The sequence below is a fragment of the Tachypleus tridentatus genome, chromosome 13 (assembly GCF_004210375.1).
Source record: "Tachypleus tridentatus isolate NWPU-2018 chromosome 13, ASM421037v1, whole genome shotgun sequence".
Lineage (NCBI taxonomy): Eukaryota > Metazoa > Arthropoda > Merostomata > Xiphosura > Limulidae > Tachypleus > Tachypleus tridentatus.
The window spans coordinates 22,039,154-22,058,581 of record NC_134837.1 but is presented as its reverse complement, the minus strand read 5'-3'; the positions used below and the strand labels follow the sequence as shown (position 1 = coordinate 22,058,581).

The 19,428-nt window shown below is 34.2% G+C and overlaps 1 protein-coding gene across 12 annotated transcripts in view; it reads left to right on the top strand.

Moving 5' to 3' along the window:
• Positions 1 to 19,428, top strand: part of LOC143240204 (putative phosphorylase b kinase regulatory subunit beta) — a 125,233-nt gene that overhangs the window by 40,318 nt on the left and 65,487 nt on the right. For all 12 annotated transcript variants that reach the window (XM_076482288.1, XM_076482286.1, XM_076482282.1 and 9 more), the window contains 3 exons: positions 2,500 to 2,697; positions 6,184 to 6,241; positions 6,427 to 6,507. In XM_076482288.1, the coding sequence (XP_076338403.1) occupies positions 2,500 to 2,697; positions 6,184 to 6,241; positions 6,427 to 6,507 (337 nt within the window). The remainder of the gene's footprint in view (positions 1 to 2,499; positions 2,698 to 6,183; positions 6,242 to 6,426; positions 6,508 to 19,428) is intronic.

Below are 19,428 nucleotides of genomic sequence, written 5' to 3'. Positions count from 1 at the left end.
CTTTCATTCATTGTCAAGTTTTATACTTGAATGTGTCTTGATAGTTCAATGAAATGTGAATACAACAGATCAGGAGTAATTTTGTGTAAGGGTTGCTGAGCATTGAAGTAACAAAATTGCTTAGTGAATTTGAACATGGATTTTAACATGTGGAGCAGCCTCTGTAGCATTTGGGGGTGTTTTCCTTAACTGGCTCTAACTTAAAGCTTTGGAAAATTTCACTTGATTATGATAATTCCTGTCAAATGTGGGCAAATTGAATTTTTTTCAACTACTTGATATATTTGCCTTTTGAAATAAAGGAGTGATTTTTCTCGAAATTAGCCCAAGTGATTTGACCATTAACTTTTGGGGTAATCATTAATTATATTTTTACCATACTTAATACCCACCTTCTATGGAAGAATTGTACATTCCCCTTACAGTTAAAACATTGCCTCACCCATTGCAAGAGTTTTAGCCTCCTCAGTGATGAATTCTCTTAAAAACTCTGCATGTGTTAGATTGGACTTGAGTATATACATTTTATAGAAAATTTGTTACCATGGTAAGCAGCAGTTCACCATAATTTAACAAGATATCCAGAATCTGAAGGATGTTTATCTTGTGATTATGTTGTGTTCTTGTTTATAAACACAAACTTTACTGCCAGAAACTGCAAACTGGAGTAGCATTTTGTTGTATCTTTGTATAACCAGCAGTTTTACCATCAGTGACTGCATCTAGAAGTAGTGTCATGTTGTGTTCTTGTTTATAACTAGAAGTTTTACTGTCATAATACATTTAAGAGTAATATTATGTTGTCTCATCAGTAATTGCAAATTGGAATAATGTAATGTTGTGTCTTTTAATAACTGTAAGGGTTAACCTTAATGACTCTGTCTAGGAGTTGTATCTTTCTGTGAGTTGTATGTGTGTGATATCTTGGTTTATGTCTATTATTTTTACAAACGACTGAACAACACTTCTTTTACCTCATGAGATTCTATTGGGCATGTAGTATGCAATATAAATTTACAAGTTGATAAAGGGGACACTTATGTACACTAGGGGTATCAGATCCAAAAAAAACAACCATCTATGTCACTTTCCAGGAGTTCTAAGAGTATATGCTAGGTTTCGTGACAAACCGTTTATTGTTTCACTGATATATAATTTTATCTTAATTTTATCTTTTGTTTGTGTCACAATAGAGAATAAATTATTGACACTTTAAATAAAATAAAACTAGAACACATATTTGTAACACCTAAAGTGCTCATATATTTCTAAATTGTAATATGTAAACTCGATTATAGAAGTGTCATGTCTATGTGAGTATTACAAATTAAAGTACCGATAACTACAACTTGTGTGTGAAATAATAAATATGTAATATTGTCAAAAGGAGTTGAAGTTACCTTCTTTTGACAAGTGTTATAACCATGCATGTTATGAAATTAGGTTTAAGAAGGTTAAGAATTTTGTTAAAAGTAGTGGGTCTATTGCTGTCATATGGATTAGTGTGAAAAGTTTCAAGTAGAGGATGAAAGATACAAAGAATTTTGTAGTTGTTTTGCATGTAATTTGGTAGGTTTGGCTGCAATGCCTTTACTTCCCCCTTTCTCTGACACACAAAATTTGGAAATTTTTTCATCATTTGCAGATAATAGAGTAGAAAACTTGCAAAAGAAACCAAATAATTATAGGAAGAGTGAGAACAAATTAATGAAAGAAAAAAGAGGACAAACAAATTACCATTAACTCCATTTATTGACTAAAAAAGGACAGAAAAAACATGGAAATTTACATTTATTCTGAAAATAATTGTCTCAGTGCATTCAAGTTGTTAGCTATTATTCGTAACGCAGAGATGTCAACACAATAAAAATACAAAAGTTTCACATGATGTTATTAAATGAAACAGATTATAATGGTATCCTATGGCTATAAAAAAAGATGTGAGAAGTGTCAAACATTGTTAGAAGATGGTAGAGATGATAATAATTTCCTATTTAGCATTAAGTGAAGGTACTTCACTATTGCTGGTTGCTTTAGTTAGATTAAAAATTAGTAGTATGGTGATACAATGAAGATCAGCTTAGGACACCAGTACTTGAAAGCCTACCATGTGAAAATAGGAATTAAAAACTTTCTAGAATTCTGTAAATTTTACACAGCATTGCATCATGGGATATGGGATTCATTTACAGATTTGGTGGATGCTGTTTGCTGAGTTGTTATAAAAGTTTGAATACCAGTTATTACGAGTAGACATAATAAATGTGATAGGTTAAATTTAAATGCTCTTTAGGTTCAATATATTGTGTTCATTAATCTTTATATTAAGCATATCAGTTATTACAGTTATTGTAATGTTGAAAAGTGTATCAGTTATTATATAGAAATAAAAGAAGTGATAAGTGTAGTTTAAATGTTGTTTAGGTATATTTGCTGTTATAATTTCAAGGTGTTTGGGTAATATCCAACTTGTGGACAAAAATATAAATATTTATTTAGAACACAGATGGAGCTTTACTTCCAGTCATCAGTTTTCCTTGTTTTGCTACACATGATGAGCTCATCTATACACGCACAAAAGATAAAATCATGAGGAAGCTACAGGGAAATTATGGTTTCAAGAGGTATCTAAGAGATGGGTATGGTACTGTGAAAGAGGATACTACTCGGAAGTATTACAAATCTGGAGAAACAAAAGTAAGCAATCATCACAATAAAAATTAATCCATTTTGAAAGGTATACTGCTTGAGCCAGCCATTATAAACAATAGTAACTGTTAACTAGGCATACTAGATTATGTTTAATGGAAATGTGTAGTTAGATAGTGTAGATTCTGTTGAGTAGAGATTTTTGATCAGAGGAACTTTTATGTGTTATTATATAAATTAGTATTTACAAATATGTAATGAATGAGTTTTCATTGAAATTTTATGATGTGTATACAGTTTTAATAATTAGATATGTAACATGGAATATGATATTTAATAGAAAAATACCACCAGATGAGTATACTTAAATTTCCATCAAAATATTTGCTGTAGGTGATAGTTTGTGAGAATTTGTTGGCTTTTAAGTAAGCAATCATGTGACTTGTTATATTTTAATGTAATTCTGATTGGTAATTTTTAATCATGTAGAAATAAATCATAAACTGATAAAGTATTTGTTATTTTATATATGTAAAAACGGCTCATTTGGGTTGAGAAAATTTTATGTAGAGGAGCATTTTTACATATATTTTTCTCTACAAGTGGGTTTTTCTCATCATCACTGATTATTTGTTATTTTTATATTGCAAGATAGGTGATAAGTCATTTTTCCTTACAAAGTAAAAAGATATCTATTTGTTCCAAGATAAATGTTGAATGAATAACTTTACACTTTAGTAGTTTGTATGGAGTTTGAAAATGTGTAATAAAATGGAATTTATTTTCTCCATTCTCTCTGGCAGGGCTACTTTTTTGTAGAACAAAATGAGTAAATTATTTTTGATGAATTTACAAATCAGAAACACAACTAACCTCTCCACAGAACAAATAGCTATTACCTTGCCCTTATGCCACTACCAATAAAGAGAAAATAAACTTGTGTAATCCAAGTACCAAAGAATGAATGTAGGATTGCTTGATTATCAAAAAAATGGACAATTTCATATAAAAATGGGACAGGCCTATCTGAAGTAACAGAATTAGGAGGTCTTGTTGATGATCAGAGTGGAATTAACTACGTTTCTTAATGATGGTGATATCAGTGACCGTCAGAGTTCCTCCAGCTGGCATTGTAGTAGTGGGTAACATACAAAAACCTTGGGAGATGTCAGAAACATGGAAAACAGTACTTGTAATAGATGTGGTCCTAAAACTATCTCTTTTTTTTTTAAATATCCCAAAATTGTAAACTTGATTTAGGGGAAAAGTAAACTTTTTAAGTCAAAATTATTACAATTTCCAGAATCTGGTATCTTTCTTATTATTAAGAAAATAAACAGAAAAAAAGACTTCACTTTGAATTGTAACAGCATTTGAAAGTAAGTGTAAAAATCCCATAATTTTTAAGAAAAATTATTACTCAACAAAGCAGTGATGAAGAAAAGAATGAGTCTTTGTAGAAGCACTAGTGGTCATAGGGATTTACTGAATATGAAGTATTTTTCATTCTTGTCATGATATATTCTAGTGATGGTTACATCATAGTCTGGTGTACTTCAGTTTTTAATTTGTGTAAGGGTGGAAGTTTTACTTAACATGTTAGCTCCCAAGCCTATTTTGCTGATACTTTCCAGGGTCCAGAAAAGAATGTTGTTCTGGTGTCCCACTCTCCTCTGTATATATAGCCTTTGTGTCCCAGCCAATAAGTGGCCCTTTCAAAAAAAAATAGAGCATGACTCACCAGTTGGTCATGTAGGTCTTACTGGAACACTATCATGACTCACTGGTGGGTTATGTGGGAACCAACATCCTAAGACTTGTGGTTTATGAAAATATGTAGGCAGTGGCACTAGAAAATAGCTGTTTGTTATGTGCAGAGGTGTCTATCATCTATACATTTATTTTCAGGTAAGGAAAATGTTAACTTTATAACAAAATGAAAACTGTTATTTGATATAGCTATATACTATGGTATTATGCAATATTCATAATCACTGACTTTAAAAGCCAGGTTTCGCATACATTTATTAACAATGATACTCTCATAGGCTTAATGGCATCATGTTATTAGTCTTTTTTGAGGAAGTAAATTTGCAATAAAATATCTTTTGTATTCTTAAAACTAATAAACACATATTATTTTTGTTGCATATCTTGTTTATAAAGTTAACCTCTGTAATTTTTTTATAAAATTGTTCACAGCTGTTGGAAAAAGTCCTCTGCTAAGTTCTAAACTCATATTGGATATGAAGTCCACTGTATGATTTTACAGTTTCAACTTACTAGGGTGATAATTTATTTCTATAAGACACACAATTCCCACCTCCCACCCAATTGCATTTTAATGAGATTTGCCAAACAATGAGCAAGTGGTTTATCAACTGAGAAGTAACTTTTTAACAACTTGTACTAATACACCAGCAAAAGTGATTTTATGGCAAAAACCAAGTCCTAGAATAATTACTTCAATAAATAAATAAAAAAAATTTTCTAAGTGGCATACAAACATGATGTAGCTAGAATATTTGAAGACGTGATTAATTATACCTTCTTATTAATAATTGATTTTGTATAAAGTTTCAATCCATATAAGAAAGAGAGCTCTATGACCAAATAGATTGTGAAAAACAAAATTTCAAATGCAATATAATAGACAGCAATTGTCTCAGGAAAACCTTTAAGGTCTGACGACATTAATTAAGTCTTCTGCTGTCACCCACTGTATCGTTTTTCACTCATTATTGATACATTGCTTAGACCATCCATCAAAACAAAATGATTTTAGCTTTTAGATGTTATATCTATAGCTCTGTCAGCTGTATAAATTTAGAAGTTAATTAAATTTTACTTTTTTTTGACATCATTTGCTTAAAATATTCAGTGTTTTCAATCTTTCAGTTAAAAGTAAGCAAAAATTACAAAGACTGCAAATTTAAACAGTTTCAAATGTTTACATGTTTGAGCTACTCAGCAGGAAGTTATATTCTACAAATAAAAATACAAATAGGGGGACAAAATTATAAATTAATGTCATTAGTTTGAATTCTCATTTATTATTCTATTCAAGTTAAAGCTTAACAAAACTATAAAAATTCTAAGCATGAGTATAGTTATATTTTATGTGTGTTTTGAGGGGGTAATGGTCATATAAATTTTCTTCTTTTTAATTTAATGATGGGAAATGTCCATGTAAAGAAAGCAAAAAAAACAACATGATATATGGAGACTGGAGAGAGTAATAAATAGCTTTAAAATATGCTTAAAGAAAAATTGTGTTTGTGAAAGCTTCTTTCTATGCAGTGATGTATATATTAAGGGGTTTTCTCTGGTCAAAATTTCAAATGTCATGCCAACAGGCTGAGCTCAATTTTAGATTAACCCTTAAACAGTAAAAATATTATAGGTAGCAGCATCAGGTGATGATGGTTGCAGTTTAAGGGTTAATATTTTGAAACTGATGTTATATAATTGTATTTATTTGTTTTGTGTGTGTATAAATATTTAAAGAGTTTTCAATCTCATCTATTTTTCTAGCAATTTGAAAACATTGAATGCGAATGGCCTATCTTTTTCATCTTCATGATTCTAGATGGTGAGTAGCAATTTGATTGTGAGCACTTGTTTTGTAATCGCAACTGGAGGTATCTTTTATTTATTTCCAGTAGGCAAGTCTTTTTAAATTGCATTAAAATAATTTGACATGATTATTTTCGGTTGTAGCATGTTCAAATGTGTTTGAAATTTCAATTTTAGAGTTTTCAATTTATTTATTTTCAGGAGTATTTAAAGGAAATGAGGAACAAGTCAAGAAATACCAGCACATGCTTCATCCACGCTTGAAAAGAGATAAATATGGAGGTAAAACTTTAAATGTTTTTTTTAATAAGGAGATGCATGGATAGAAAAAAACTATAATTGGTTGTCTAATTACTTTAAAATATGTTTGGGAATAGTTTTATATTGAGATAGAACATAGTTTGTTGTAATAAATATGCTGCTGTTTTAGGATAATTGGACTTATTTCTCACTTTAGATATTTTAATTTTCTGGAAAATTATTTTGTAAAAACTATTCTAATTTTTTTTTTTTTGAAATATTAATTCCTTATTGATTATTTAACAGATAATGGACATTGCAAGTAATAAATAATATCTCTTAGACATATGAGAAAACCCGACTTAGACAAAATCACAAGAAATATCCGTAAATATTTTTTCTGAACCAGTCTTTCATTTTTTATTTTCTTGATTGTTTCTGAACATCTGACATGACATATAGGATTTAAACTACTAACTGTCATCAACTACAATGCTTAAACAATGATTTCAAAACTAAAAGTTGCATATTAAGAAGAAATGTAATGGTTAATGACAGTAATCTTTAATCTGAAATTTTTATATTTATGATATTTTATAGATGCTCCCTATTATTTACTTTTTTTACTTCTGTTATCAATTTTTCATTGTTTTTCTGCTTTATTCCTTCTTTATATTTTCATTTTCCATTTTATTTTGATAATATTTAATTGGTTTTGAACCAAAATAATTTTCTGAAGTAACTGTTGTTTTGCTTTTAATTTGTACTTTTGTATAATTGTGGCATAAAATTGAGTAAGTTTTAGAGTAGTGGAATATGTCTGCTTAATAACAGGGAGTTCAACAAGATGTTTATTACAAAATAATTCTAAGTTCTTTTACTTTGATTGGATTTGATACAAAAAAAAAAAAGACTTGACACAAATGTACAAAAGCATGGAAATACAAATCAAAACAATGTGGGCAAGGCAAAGGACAGCACTTTTACTAGAGAGTTAACTCCTTGTACTTGCCTAAGAATCTACAAAAATATTTAATTATAATTTCTTAACATTACTGTCACAAGTTGAATACTATTAGAGTATTATAATTTATAGAGAAAGGACTTGTAATTTACATATCAAACTGAGCTTCAAAGGAGAGAGAGAGAGAGAATGAATTCACCTTTTTTTGCTATGGATAGGTAAAAGTAGACATGCTACAATTTTAAGTTATTTTCAAAAATTATAAAACTTTTTTTTATCAATATGTAGAAATAAACTTTGCTTCCAAAATGGTATTTTCATCTCTTTCCCATAGCAATCTCAACCTTCATTTGCCCTCAAGGAATAGTAAATCTTGTGAACTGTGTACCAATCTTTTATAATCCTAAAATTTTTGTGACATTGCAATAATGTATGCAAATCATGTGACCACCATTTACAAATTCCATTTGTGCCCTGTGTACTAAAGTAGGTATCTCACTCCACCATTGCAGTACATTCTTCACTTTCTTGATTGGCAGTACAGTGTTCATGTTGTTTTTAAGCAAATTTTGCTATATTTTTATGTGTTTGAGCTAGTTTTTGCTTTTAGTTTAAATTACTTCTTCATTGGTATATATATTTTTTGTTTTTTTTTTTTTGCAAAATTTATGCAGACTTGTGGATTTGAATTTTCATATGGCAAATGAAGTTTCTGTCAATATGAATGAAACTCGTGTCATCAGTCCTCAGCATGGCAAGTTGTCAATGTCACAAAGTTTTTGTCATGGGGATAATAATTTTGACTTAGTGTTATATGACTAGCAAAAACCTCAGAGCAGTTAAAAAACCAACAGTCAGAAGAGTCTGCTGACCATGCCTTTCTTAAAATTTGCCAATCCGAGTTATCAAATTTCACATTTTCCCTCTTGGTCCTTGATTTTTCTATTTCCTCCTTGCTGGAAGAAGAGCCTTGTTCTAATTATCATTATTTCCTCCCTCTTCTGATATTCTTGTTCATATGCAAAATTTTGTTGCTAAAGTACAGTTGGGAGTGGATATACCCTCATCCCTCTCAACTATTGGACCAATTATTATCTCGCTTCCCAGTGTACTTCAAATCCCTATTATGTTCTGAGTGTTAGATCATATGCTTCCCTTGTGGGATTCTAATCCTAAAGCCCTGGCTCATTTTAATAGGTCTTAATTTAGTATGAGTGATATTAGATTGACCAAACTTGTACATGTTCTTTCCACTTTACAGTTATTGTTTCAGGCCTTCCACAGTCTTGTAATCAGTTCTTGGTCAATCTCTGCAGATTACTGTGGCTAGATTGTTGGCTTCAGATTCTTTTTCTTACCATGTAGATCTTGTGTTGTTGGGATTTACTTGGGAGGAATACATTACTTGTGGGAGGGTCTTTACTCTTTCATCATTATGGGAACTTCATTAGGCCCTGTTTCTGTGTGAAACTATCTTTTGGAGGTTTTTCTGAGACTTTCAAGTCCAGGGTCATTGTTGCAAAATTGCATTCTTCTTTGTCCTCCCTTGCTTCTCATTTGTCTTGCCCTATTGATTTTACTTGGTCTTTGTGTATTTAAGTACCCTGTATTCCATCATCTTCTTTGCTCCACCCTTCCTCTACTCCTGATGTTCCTTTCCTATTTCTGTTCCTCTTGGCATTACTGTTATCATAGGATACCTTTCCATGAACAGGTAAGGGCCAAGCTACAGCTTTTTCTCACCACATAGAAACTATTCACCATGGATCTGTGGATTTTTTCAAGTTCTGTCAGAGGGTTTGTGCTTTTAATTCTGGTCTCCCTTCTCCCCTCTTACTTTCTTTGGTTTCTTTTTCTCCTATTCAGAATTGTATTTTGTCCAATTGTTTAGTGGAGTCATTTCTTTACAAGAATTCCATAAAACAGATGGTGCCTGTTTTGTCTAGGTTTTCTGCCCACCTTTTTATTGACCCCAAAAAGATTGGAAATTGGAAAGCTATTCTCAATGTATCCCAGCAGAACACCTTTTTTTAACACACCCTATTCACCTTGGATTCATTGAACCTCTCTCTTGGAGGTTTTTCCCCTGGATCTCTGGGTAACCAAATTTGATGTGATATATGTTTACTTTCATATCCTCATTGCTCAGGAGTCACCTTGTTATTTTTAACTTGTCTACAGGGAGAATATTCCAGTTCTGTGCATTGCCATTTGATCTTGCTTTGAGTCCTTATGTGTTATGTTGTCCATGTCTTTGTATGTCATCTTCATTCATTAGGTCTTCAGGGTCATTACTACATGGATGACTGGCTCCAACTCACCTCTTCCATAGCCCAATTTGCCAATCACACCAGCTTCCTTCTTTGGGAGTCTGCTTGGGTGGGGTTTTCACCAGGGTGGTCCAGGGTGAAAAGTCCTTTCTCATTCCCACTTAATAACTCATTCATTTGGGCTCTTTTTTGATTTCCATCTTGGTAAGGCCCAGCCTTCTCCACTTTGACTTTTGTATAGGGAATAAGTAGTCACTCAGGCTCTGTCTTCAACTTCTCTTCCTGCTCTCTTCAAGAGGTTCCCTATGTTTTGGGATGTATTCTTCCTGAAAACTCTCATTCCCTTGGGTTGAGCACGTGTTCCTTTCAGTGTATGCTTCTTGACCAGTGAAACATCTGTGATCCCTTGTCCCTAATGATCTAGGCTGACCTTGTTTGGTCAAGGTTCTTACTATGGTGAGGGTTCCTCTTCCTTTACTCATCCCAACTTGCATTTGTTCCCAGATGCTTGTTTGGTAGGTTGGGTAATTTCCCTCAACTCTCAGATGATTTTGGGTTAGTGGTCCACTGAGGAATATACTTATGATATAAGCCACTTGGAGCTGTTGGAAGTTCATTAGTATCTCACTCATTTTCTTCCATTCGTATATGAGACAATGGCTATGGGTTATTTATACAATTCAACTGTCATCAGCTATATATTCATATAAGGGGGGTGCTATGTTCAGGATCCTGTTTTTCCTCACGTTTGACCTCTTATAACGGGCACACAACATCAATATCACACTCATGTTCTGATTGTTACGAATCTGATAGCAGACCATCTATCCCACTCCAGCTAAGTTCTTTCTGCAGAGTAGTCCATTATCTGGATTTTTTCCTGGGTAAACCTCATATTGGTGCAGTTGCAATCCATTGGAATGATGAACTTCCTTTGGTCTCCTGTCCCACACCTCCTGATCATCTTTTCAGCCTTGTCCATCTACTAGCACAATTAGATTGATGGAAGTTGGTCATAAAATCACCATGTGTTACTGCAATGACATGAATAATATAGGGGTATAAAAGACTAGTGCACTGTTCATAAAGTTTACCAATGGCTAGAAGGCAAATGAAGGTCAAGATAGCTGTGGATAAGTAGAGAGAGGTGAGTACCTATTTAAAATACATTTCAGTGTTAAAAAATGTTAAAAATTGAAACATCATTGATAACTGAAATTTTAATGCTACATCACTTTTCTTAGTTTTAAAGAGAAATAATTAAATAAATTCTCAATCTATTATGTCTATAATGACATTTGTTTGCCATAACTTCTGCATTTTTTTTCATCACTCCTCTCTGATGTCCTAAGTTTTTAATGTAAATTACTCATTATAGTTCAGGTATTATTAAAGCAAAATTTGATTCTAATCAGTGATGTCGAGAAAACCCACTTGTAGAGAAATATATATGTACAAAGACGATGACCAAAGAAGGTCGAAACATTGTTCACTCCTCTACATAAAAATTTTTCTCAACCCAAACGAGCCATTTTTACATATAAAATGTAATTCTTATAGCCTTTAATCTTTGTTTGTGGAGATATAAATTAGAAAGTCAGACCCACTTGCTCTACCACCTGTAACATCTCTTTAAAAATTGTCAATAATTCTCTCTGGCATTTGTTATTATATCATTAATAAAATACAGTGGAACCCCTCTAAGTGACCACCCCTCAGATTCGGTCACCCCTTGAAAGTGGTCATTCAATCACAGTCCCTTTTTTGTTTACATAATCCCTAATTATGTACAGTGGAATTCCTCTAATCAGGCCAGTTTGTTTCAGTCCCGAAGGTGGCTGCTTTAGAGGGGTTCCACTGTAATAGAAAGACAGGTTTAATTTACTGAAGGATGTATAATGCTACCTTGTTCTCAGTAGAGATTTTTATTTTATCTACACACTGATGTTCCTATTGCCAAGTTCAGGTCAAAAAGCTAATGAAATTATTTTAAAGCACTTAGTTAGAAAGTCATTTAAATTATAATGGTTGCAGGACATTGTTTGCTTTGTGCATGTTATTACTGTTTTCTGAACTGCAAAGCTGAAATAAATAAGAACTATCTTACGTTCACAACAAAAAAGTGCTTAATTTTTGTTGGTTGGCCAACAGCAAAAAATATAAGAGATCAAAGCACTAAGTTCCATGTTTTTTAAGTATATTTCTTACTGTTACAAAAATAACAAAAAAATTTACATTATAAAGTTAGATTGTTTTAGTTTAAAAAATTCAGAAGGTAATTTGAGCTATACATTTGCACAGTTACTTTTAGCTTTTATCATAGGATTATTAATTAGACACAGTTCAATGGATAAGTCCCCGCTAGTACAGCATTAAGTCTACAGATTTACAACGCTAAAATCAGGGGTTTGATTTCCCTCGGTGGACTTGGCAGACAGCCTGATGTAGCTTTGCTAAAATAACAACAACAATGGGCAATAAAAATTAAGTAGATACAAAATTAGCTATTTAGGTTAAAGAATTATAGTTTTGTTAGTCTGTAGTCATTCTAAAAAGAAAAGGTAATTCAGAGATATTTTTTTGTGGTGATTAGGTCAGTGAAATCAGCCAAGTTCACATAGTCAGAGTAGAGAAAATAACAGACAAAATTTAATACTTTTAATTGCCTTGCACTCAGTCTAGTCAAATCTGACATCATATATTCATGATAAAATCTTTTGCAAAAATTTTTAATTAAAAAATCAGATTTTTTGATATATAAAATACTTATTAAAAGGTCCCTTGATGTGGACTCCTGTATGTAGTGAGGGAACCACCCAGAGAAGGTCCTGTTATTTCAGTTTACCTCCTCTGGGATCTAAATATCCACCCACATGTTTGCCTTGTGTGATGATACCTGAAGGGAAGGAGAGGATCCTGGTGGTTGAGAGGCCCAACCCTAAGACACTACTTTGGCCTTGAATTTCTGTAGACTGGTTGCCTTGGGGTGGTCTCCCTAGGATCGGTCAGCTGGTTCACTTGGGTTAGGATCAACAAAGTACCAGTGTTGAATGTTCTCAACAAGTGTTGTGTATATAATAGTATCCGATGCTGGTGTTTGGGTATAGTGCTCACAAAACCCTGATGTTGCTGCAGTGTCCTCATTTGGCATTATCGTGTGCCCCCTCATAGGGTTCCAATGTGGGTGGGGTCAGTGAGCACATTCTTTTTATTATGGATCTCTCAAATAAAAACTTGAGTAAAATAGTGAAAAAATAATCCATAGGTAAACGACCACGTCTTGAAGATTCTGAGTAGCAATCTTAGACATCTGTAACATCTGTTGTACCTCATTTTCTCATACTACATTCTCTTTCAGACAGACCTTTAGGGTAGATGTCTCCCTTTTTTATTCAGAAGGGACTTGCTGGCTCTCCAGAGTCAGTCAAAAAGTTTTGCTCTGGTGATGTATTGGTGGAAACATCCACACCTGAACACAGTGAACTCCTCTTGCATTCAAAGGCAATTGGGGATATACCTATTGAGGTTACTCCCCATGCTACTTTTAATTCATTACAAAGAGCTATTGTTGAAAGGGATTTGAAGAACATCCTTGAGTTGGAGATTCTCGATGCTTTCTCCACCCAAGGAGTTTTTGCAGTGAGGGACATCTCTACTCACAAAGATAAAATTATAATGCCGACCAATGTTCTTGTTTTAACATTTACACCACCACATCCACCTGCCACCATCAACGCAAATTATCTTAATTTCTAGGTACAGTCATATATTCCAAACCCTCTCAGATATTTCTAGTGTCAGCAGTTTGGTTACTCGAAGACATCATGTTGTGGTTTCTTGATGTGTCCTCATTGTGGTGGCAAGGTCCATGATGCCAATGAGTGTGAAACAAACCCTCATTGCATTAATTGTAATGGTTCTCTCCCTTCCTACTTTTGTTCTTGCCCTTAGTGGTTGGAAGGAAAAGAGGTGCAGCATTTGAAAATGATTGAAAACATCACTTACTCTGAAGCTTGAAAGTCTCTGTCCACCACTTCATCTCAGATGTATACCGCTCCCACTTCATTTCACTACTACAGTGGGAGTGCAGACAAATCTCTCTGCACCTCAGAAATAACCATTCTCAAACCATGTGAAAAGTCTCTTGACCTCCATAGTTAAAAACGTTGAATCAACTACAACACCCATCTCTGTCCCTGACGTACATTTCAAGAAACCCCAAGCTCCACTTCCTTTGATTCCAGGTTTAGTCATTTCTTCATATACATCTTCTCCTGCCCCAAGATACAAAATTATCATTTGTTCACCTCCTCAGTCACTGGTATCCTCTTCCAACAACAGAGACCTGCCCAATTGACCCAGGGCAGGATTCATGGAGGTTGAAAGACCTCCCTTGAATAAAGAAAACAGACGTGGTCAAAAACAGAAGGCCTTTCCACCCAATTCACCTACACATAAATAAAAATGGCCATTTTGATACAGTGGAACTGTTGAGGTTTATGTTTTAATCTGGATGACATCAAAGCACTGATTTGCTTCTTACCATCCTGTATGTCTTTCCTCACAGAAAATATTTCTGAAACCTGCCAATGCAGTCACTTTTCGGCAGTTTTCTATGTACAGAAATCACAGACTGTGTGATGGATGAGTGGCACTGTTGGTTGATCAGCATGTATCCCCCCTGTCTTTGCAACTCGACACATCCTAGGAGGCCATAGCTATCCATGTTTCCTTGGGTCATACCATTTCTGTTTGTTCTCTCTACCTTTCTGGAAGAGACCTATAATCAATCAGACCTTGATGCTCTCCTTGAAGAGTACCCATATCCCTTTCTATTCCTGGGAGACTTTAATGGACATCATCCCTCTTCAGGATGCAGTGATATTGGTGGGAGGGATCACTCTGTAGAGCCTATGCTCTCAGATCACATCCTTTCTCTTTCAGTATTGGTTCTTATACTTATATTCATGCACCTATTTAGTCATTTACTGCTACTGATCTCTCAGTTTACTCCCCTTCATTATTCTACCACTTTTCATGGAGGGTTGACAGTCACCCATGAGGCAGTGATCATTTTCCTGTAATTTTGTGAAAGACTGGCTATGGTCGATGTCACCAAACCTGTGTGCCCTGGAGGAAGCTGGATCAGGCCAACTGGCCCTCTTTCATTGCTCTCACAGAACTTGATCCTGCTATCGTCTGTAACTCATCAGTAAATGACTGTGTGGCAGCAGTGACTGACTGTATTGTACATGCAGCTGCTCAATATACTCCTAAAACCTTGACAAGTTTCCATGATATACTTGTACTTGGGGAATCCTGCCTACCACAAGGCACGGAAGGCTCAAAAATGGGCCTGGAATACTTTTCATTGGTATCCCACACTCTCAAACCTCATTGCTTTTCAGCAATGTCATGCACATGCTCGACAGGTATGATGTCAAAGACAGAAGGAATTTTGGATTAACTTCACAACCAGCATCTGTTCTACCACCAGTTCCAAAGTCGTATGGGACAAAATTTAAAATGTCAGTGGGCAATATAATTCTTTCCCCCTTTCGATCTTGCTCTCTGATGGCTAGGAAGTAGCTATTACTCCAGGCATTGCCAATACTCTCAATGAAAGTTTTTACAGGGTATCTAGCACTTCTTCTTCCTCCACCTTCTTATCCCTCTTTCCTTTTGAACTGATCATCTGTATGACTATAATCACCCCTTTACACTGGTGAAACGTAAACTGGCCCCTTCTCAGTCTGGCAGTACGTTGGTTGGACCTGATGATATACACTATGAATTGAGTCTCAGTTGTGACTCATTGGAATTCTCAACTGCAATTGTCATGATTCAGGTTTTGCCACAGGTTCTGACTATAGTTTGTTCTACTCCCTGGCAAGTTCTCTTGGTTGCATCTTATTGGCCAGCTCAAGCATGGTTTCCACTTGTTTAGTATCTGTAGGAATGTTCACCTCTACCTTTTCCACTTTGACAGTTTCTTTTGACACAAACTGGATCAGATATTCTTTACCCAGCTGTTCAGAAACTCAATCTTCATGCTCATAAGTTATGCAGTCCTATTAAAAAGAAGTTAGATGTAAGTATCTGTTCAAAAGTATCTATCATATTCCATTATGTAGCTTGGGTATTTGAGAAGAGTCCTGCTTTGTCTATGGTGGCTTTATATGATGCATCCTTATCTACTATTTTTTAGGTATTTAAATATCAGAAGGTTCTGGAACTCACAGTTCTGTACGGTTAATGAAATCCTTTCATATTCTTCAGCCCAAGTAGCCCTTTCAATTACTGAATTGAGATTTTACAGTTGTTTTACACGCATTATTCCATCCTCCTTTTGAGCCCTTAACTTCATGTTATTTGTTTCACCATTCATTTAAATTCTGTTTCTTGCTGTTGTTGGCCTGTAAACATTATCGGTTAGAGTTGTTTTTATCATCACAACTTTGTCCTACTTTATATGTCTTTTCTTCCCAAGACTAGAAGCCAGGTAAGGGGAAAGATCCACTGCCAGCCATTTCTCTACTTTATCAAACTTCTGATCCTAATAATTTATTATGTCCTCTCAGGGCCCTCAAGTGTTATGTGGCTCATAACATATTTTGGGGTGCTAGGAATTGATTGTTCATTCATTTGGATTGTTGTGCTTTTCATGACTTATCTCCTATTACCCTCACCAAATGGCTTTGCAAATTGATGCACATGGCCAATAATGAATTATTGTTACAGTAGAAGAATCTTTAGTATGTCAGATTCATCATATCTATGTCATTAGCCACTTATTTGAATTGCCCTCTGGAAGAACTTGTGTATGTTGGTATGTGGACTACTTCTAATACTTTTTGAATCATCACTTGTATGATCTGGCAGTTTCCTCTTCTGAGAGTTTGGACTTCTTCCTGTAACTATTTTGATCACATCTATTAAGCTTTAACCAGAGGCATTTTTCTCAATCATATACTCTTTTATTTCCAATGGCCCTTTATTTTTCACTGGATCTCACTCAGTGGCTAGTTTTGCCCAAGCAGATATTCCTTTATCTTCTCAATTCTATATTAGTAACCACTTTTAGTATGATTACAACAGGTTGGAAAAACTACTTTTGAAATTGGATGTTCTATAAAACCATCTAAGTGCCAATAGGGTGATATTACCTTATTATGGGTCACAGATAGCCTAGTTGCTTTGCACCATAAAACACCAAACCAACCAACCTCATCATGGATTGCTACTCGTGGACAGACATGAGTAAAGCTAAAGGAGATCATGCCTGTCGTGTTGCGCTCCTGTGATTGCATATGGCTTACTGTCATTCTGAGAATGGGGTGTGGCCTTTTGGAGGTGAAAGCTTGTACACTTGGGTGTTGCTTACTTTCTTATTATGATTTTGGTGGGGTGAAGTGTATCACTCTGTGGTTACAGGTTAGGATCCAAGTACCATAATCTTTGCTATCTGGTTGGGGCTGATCTATACTGATGATTACTTATATTCTATTCTACCTTTGATATGGGAATTAAGTTCCAGGTGAAGAGCATGTCTGTTCCAGATGTAGTGCACTTTCCTCATTCTGGTACCATTTTTTTATCTTGGTACACTCACGTTCTATACAGATGCTTCCTGTATGGGTCATGCCTTCTCAGCGTGGTATTCTAGCTGTCGTGTCAGTGGATGGTAAGTATGTTTTGGAAGTCAACCTTTTCCTAAACTGAAAATGTTTTTACAATAATACCTACCTCTGAAAAATCTTAATGACTTTTACATAGTGCAGAACTTGTCAACCTATCCAAAATTATCCACTTTCCCACAACTTAATGTGTTAGCATTAGAACATCTTATATAATCTCTGCTTTTTTGTCATATGTCAGGTGTTTTTATTTATAGTTCTGCTGTTAACCTCACTATGAATTTTAAAGTAATCAGTTCTTATGCTAATGCCTTTAAAGATATCAAGAATGCTACTACAGTTTTGGAAGCCTTATTGACGCATTCTGTCTCCAATTTGTAGGACATGCTGGGGCTATGTTTTCATCACTTCTTCATCAACATATTTGGGTAATTGATGACAAATTGTCTGCTAGTATCCGAGCAGATTTCCCAATAATGGATAATCAAGGTGCACACACACTATTATTTTCTTGCCATTTTGAAAGAGATTGATCTTTCTATCAGGACTATTTGTTTTTATTGTAAACAGGATTTTTATACTAGTCCTAATTCTGAAGAAGCCTCTACTGTGATTTCATATTTCACTGATGTGTTTTTTATTTTAAACCTTGAACCAGTTTCTGTTACATTACTGGTGTTATTTTAATGATTCATTTCTTGAATGTTTAATTTTTACACCATTCATAACTGGGTTATTGCTTATGGTTTTAGAAACCAACATGTGTTAATGATCTTCACATTCATTGCATTTTTCATGCTGATGGCCTGTGAGTGGGGTTCCTTTATGTCTGTAGTTTTTGATCCCCAAATTTGTTATTGGTGAAACAATATTTCACGTGTTCTTCTACAGTTTTCCACCAGTGTTATAATATTTGTTGTGTTTTAGGACTTTATATGTGCAGTTATTAACTGTTTATGTTCTGATTCTTTTAGCCATGATAAAATTTCTACCTTACAGTATTCATTGACTGCAGGTCTCACTGATATAATTTCTCTTACCATCTGATTCTTATATTCTTTTGATACTTTAACCCTTGCTGCTGTATTTCAAGGTACCTAAATTCTCCCCAGCATTTCAGCTGGCCTCAAAAGAGCTTCATTCCTGGATTTTTTTATTCATTGCAAAAATTCACCCAAACAAGTTTCCTATTTAAGAGAAACATGCAAACAGAAACTTATTTGAGGTTTAACATTTCAAATAAGTGCTGGTCATCATACCAATTAAAACAAACAACAAACTAGCAGGTAATGTTTGTCCTTCTGCCCTGCCAATTTGTCTTTTTTGAGTTGATTCCCATCATTTAACTTGTCTCTTTTGGCTCTTTCAAGAGGCCAAATATATAAGCAGGTACAATACATTTTTTGAGCTTACCCATTGACCTGCTTATATATTTAACCTCTTGAAAGGGCCAAAAGAGACAAGTTAAATGATGGGAATTGACACTGTTTGGGAAGATTCCAACATATAGACTATTGCCCAAATGACCATCATTTGTTCATCTGTGAGACTTTTGGGTTTGACAGATCATGCTGTCTGGTCTTTAGTTTTCCTCACCATCTTCCTCTCTTGGTACAACTACTGTCTTTTTCTCTTATTTATGCTGTTGTCTTCTAACAAATTCGGGATCAGGAAGTTTCAAATATTTTTCAGAAATGAAATATTGAAATTGTTTACCTTACTTTTCTAGGATTTTATACCAGTCATTTTTGTGGTTCCACAAATAACAGGAGTTGGGAGACATATCTCAATTCAACCTTCAGTTAGGGACATCCCATTTTCAAAGGAAAATGTGAAGTTACAAAAGTTTTTCTGTCCTGCCAATTGCATGGTGAATATGGATATACAGGATTTTTTCTTTATATACTTATTTATCTGTTGTCATTTAATTTTTGTCATTGCGTAGAGTTTTTCAGTTCACTAGTTTTTCCATTGGTTTAACTTTGGCTTTATATGTTGTCTACTGATCTTCTTCATTTCCTCAATATTCACTTTTACTAAAATGTTTGGTTTATTCTGGGTCCTTTCATCTGCTCAGTATTTGGTACCTCTG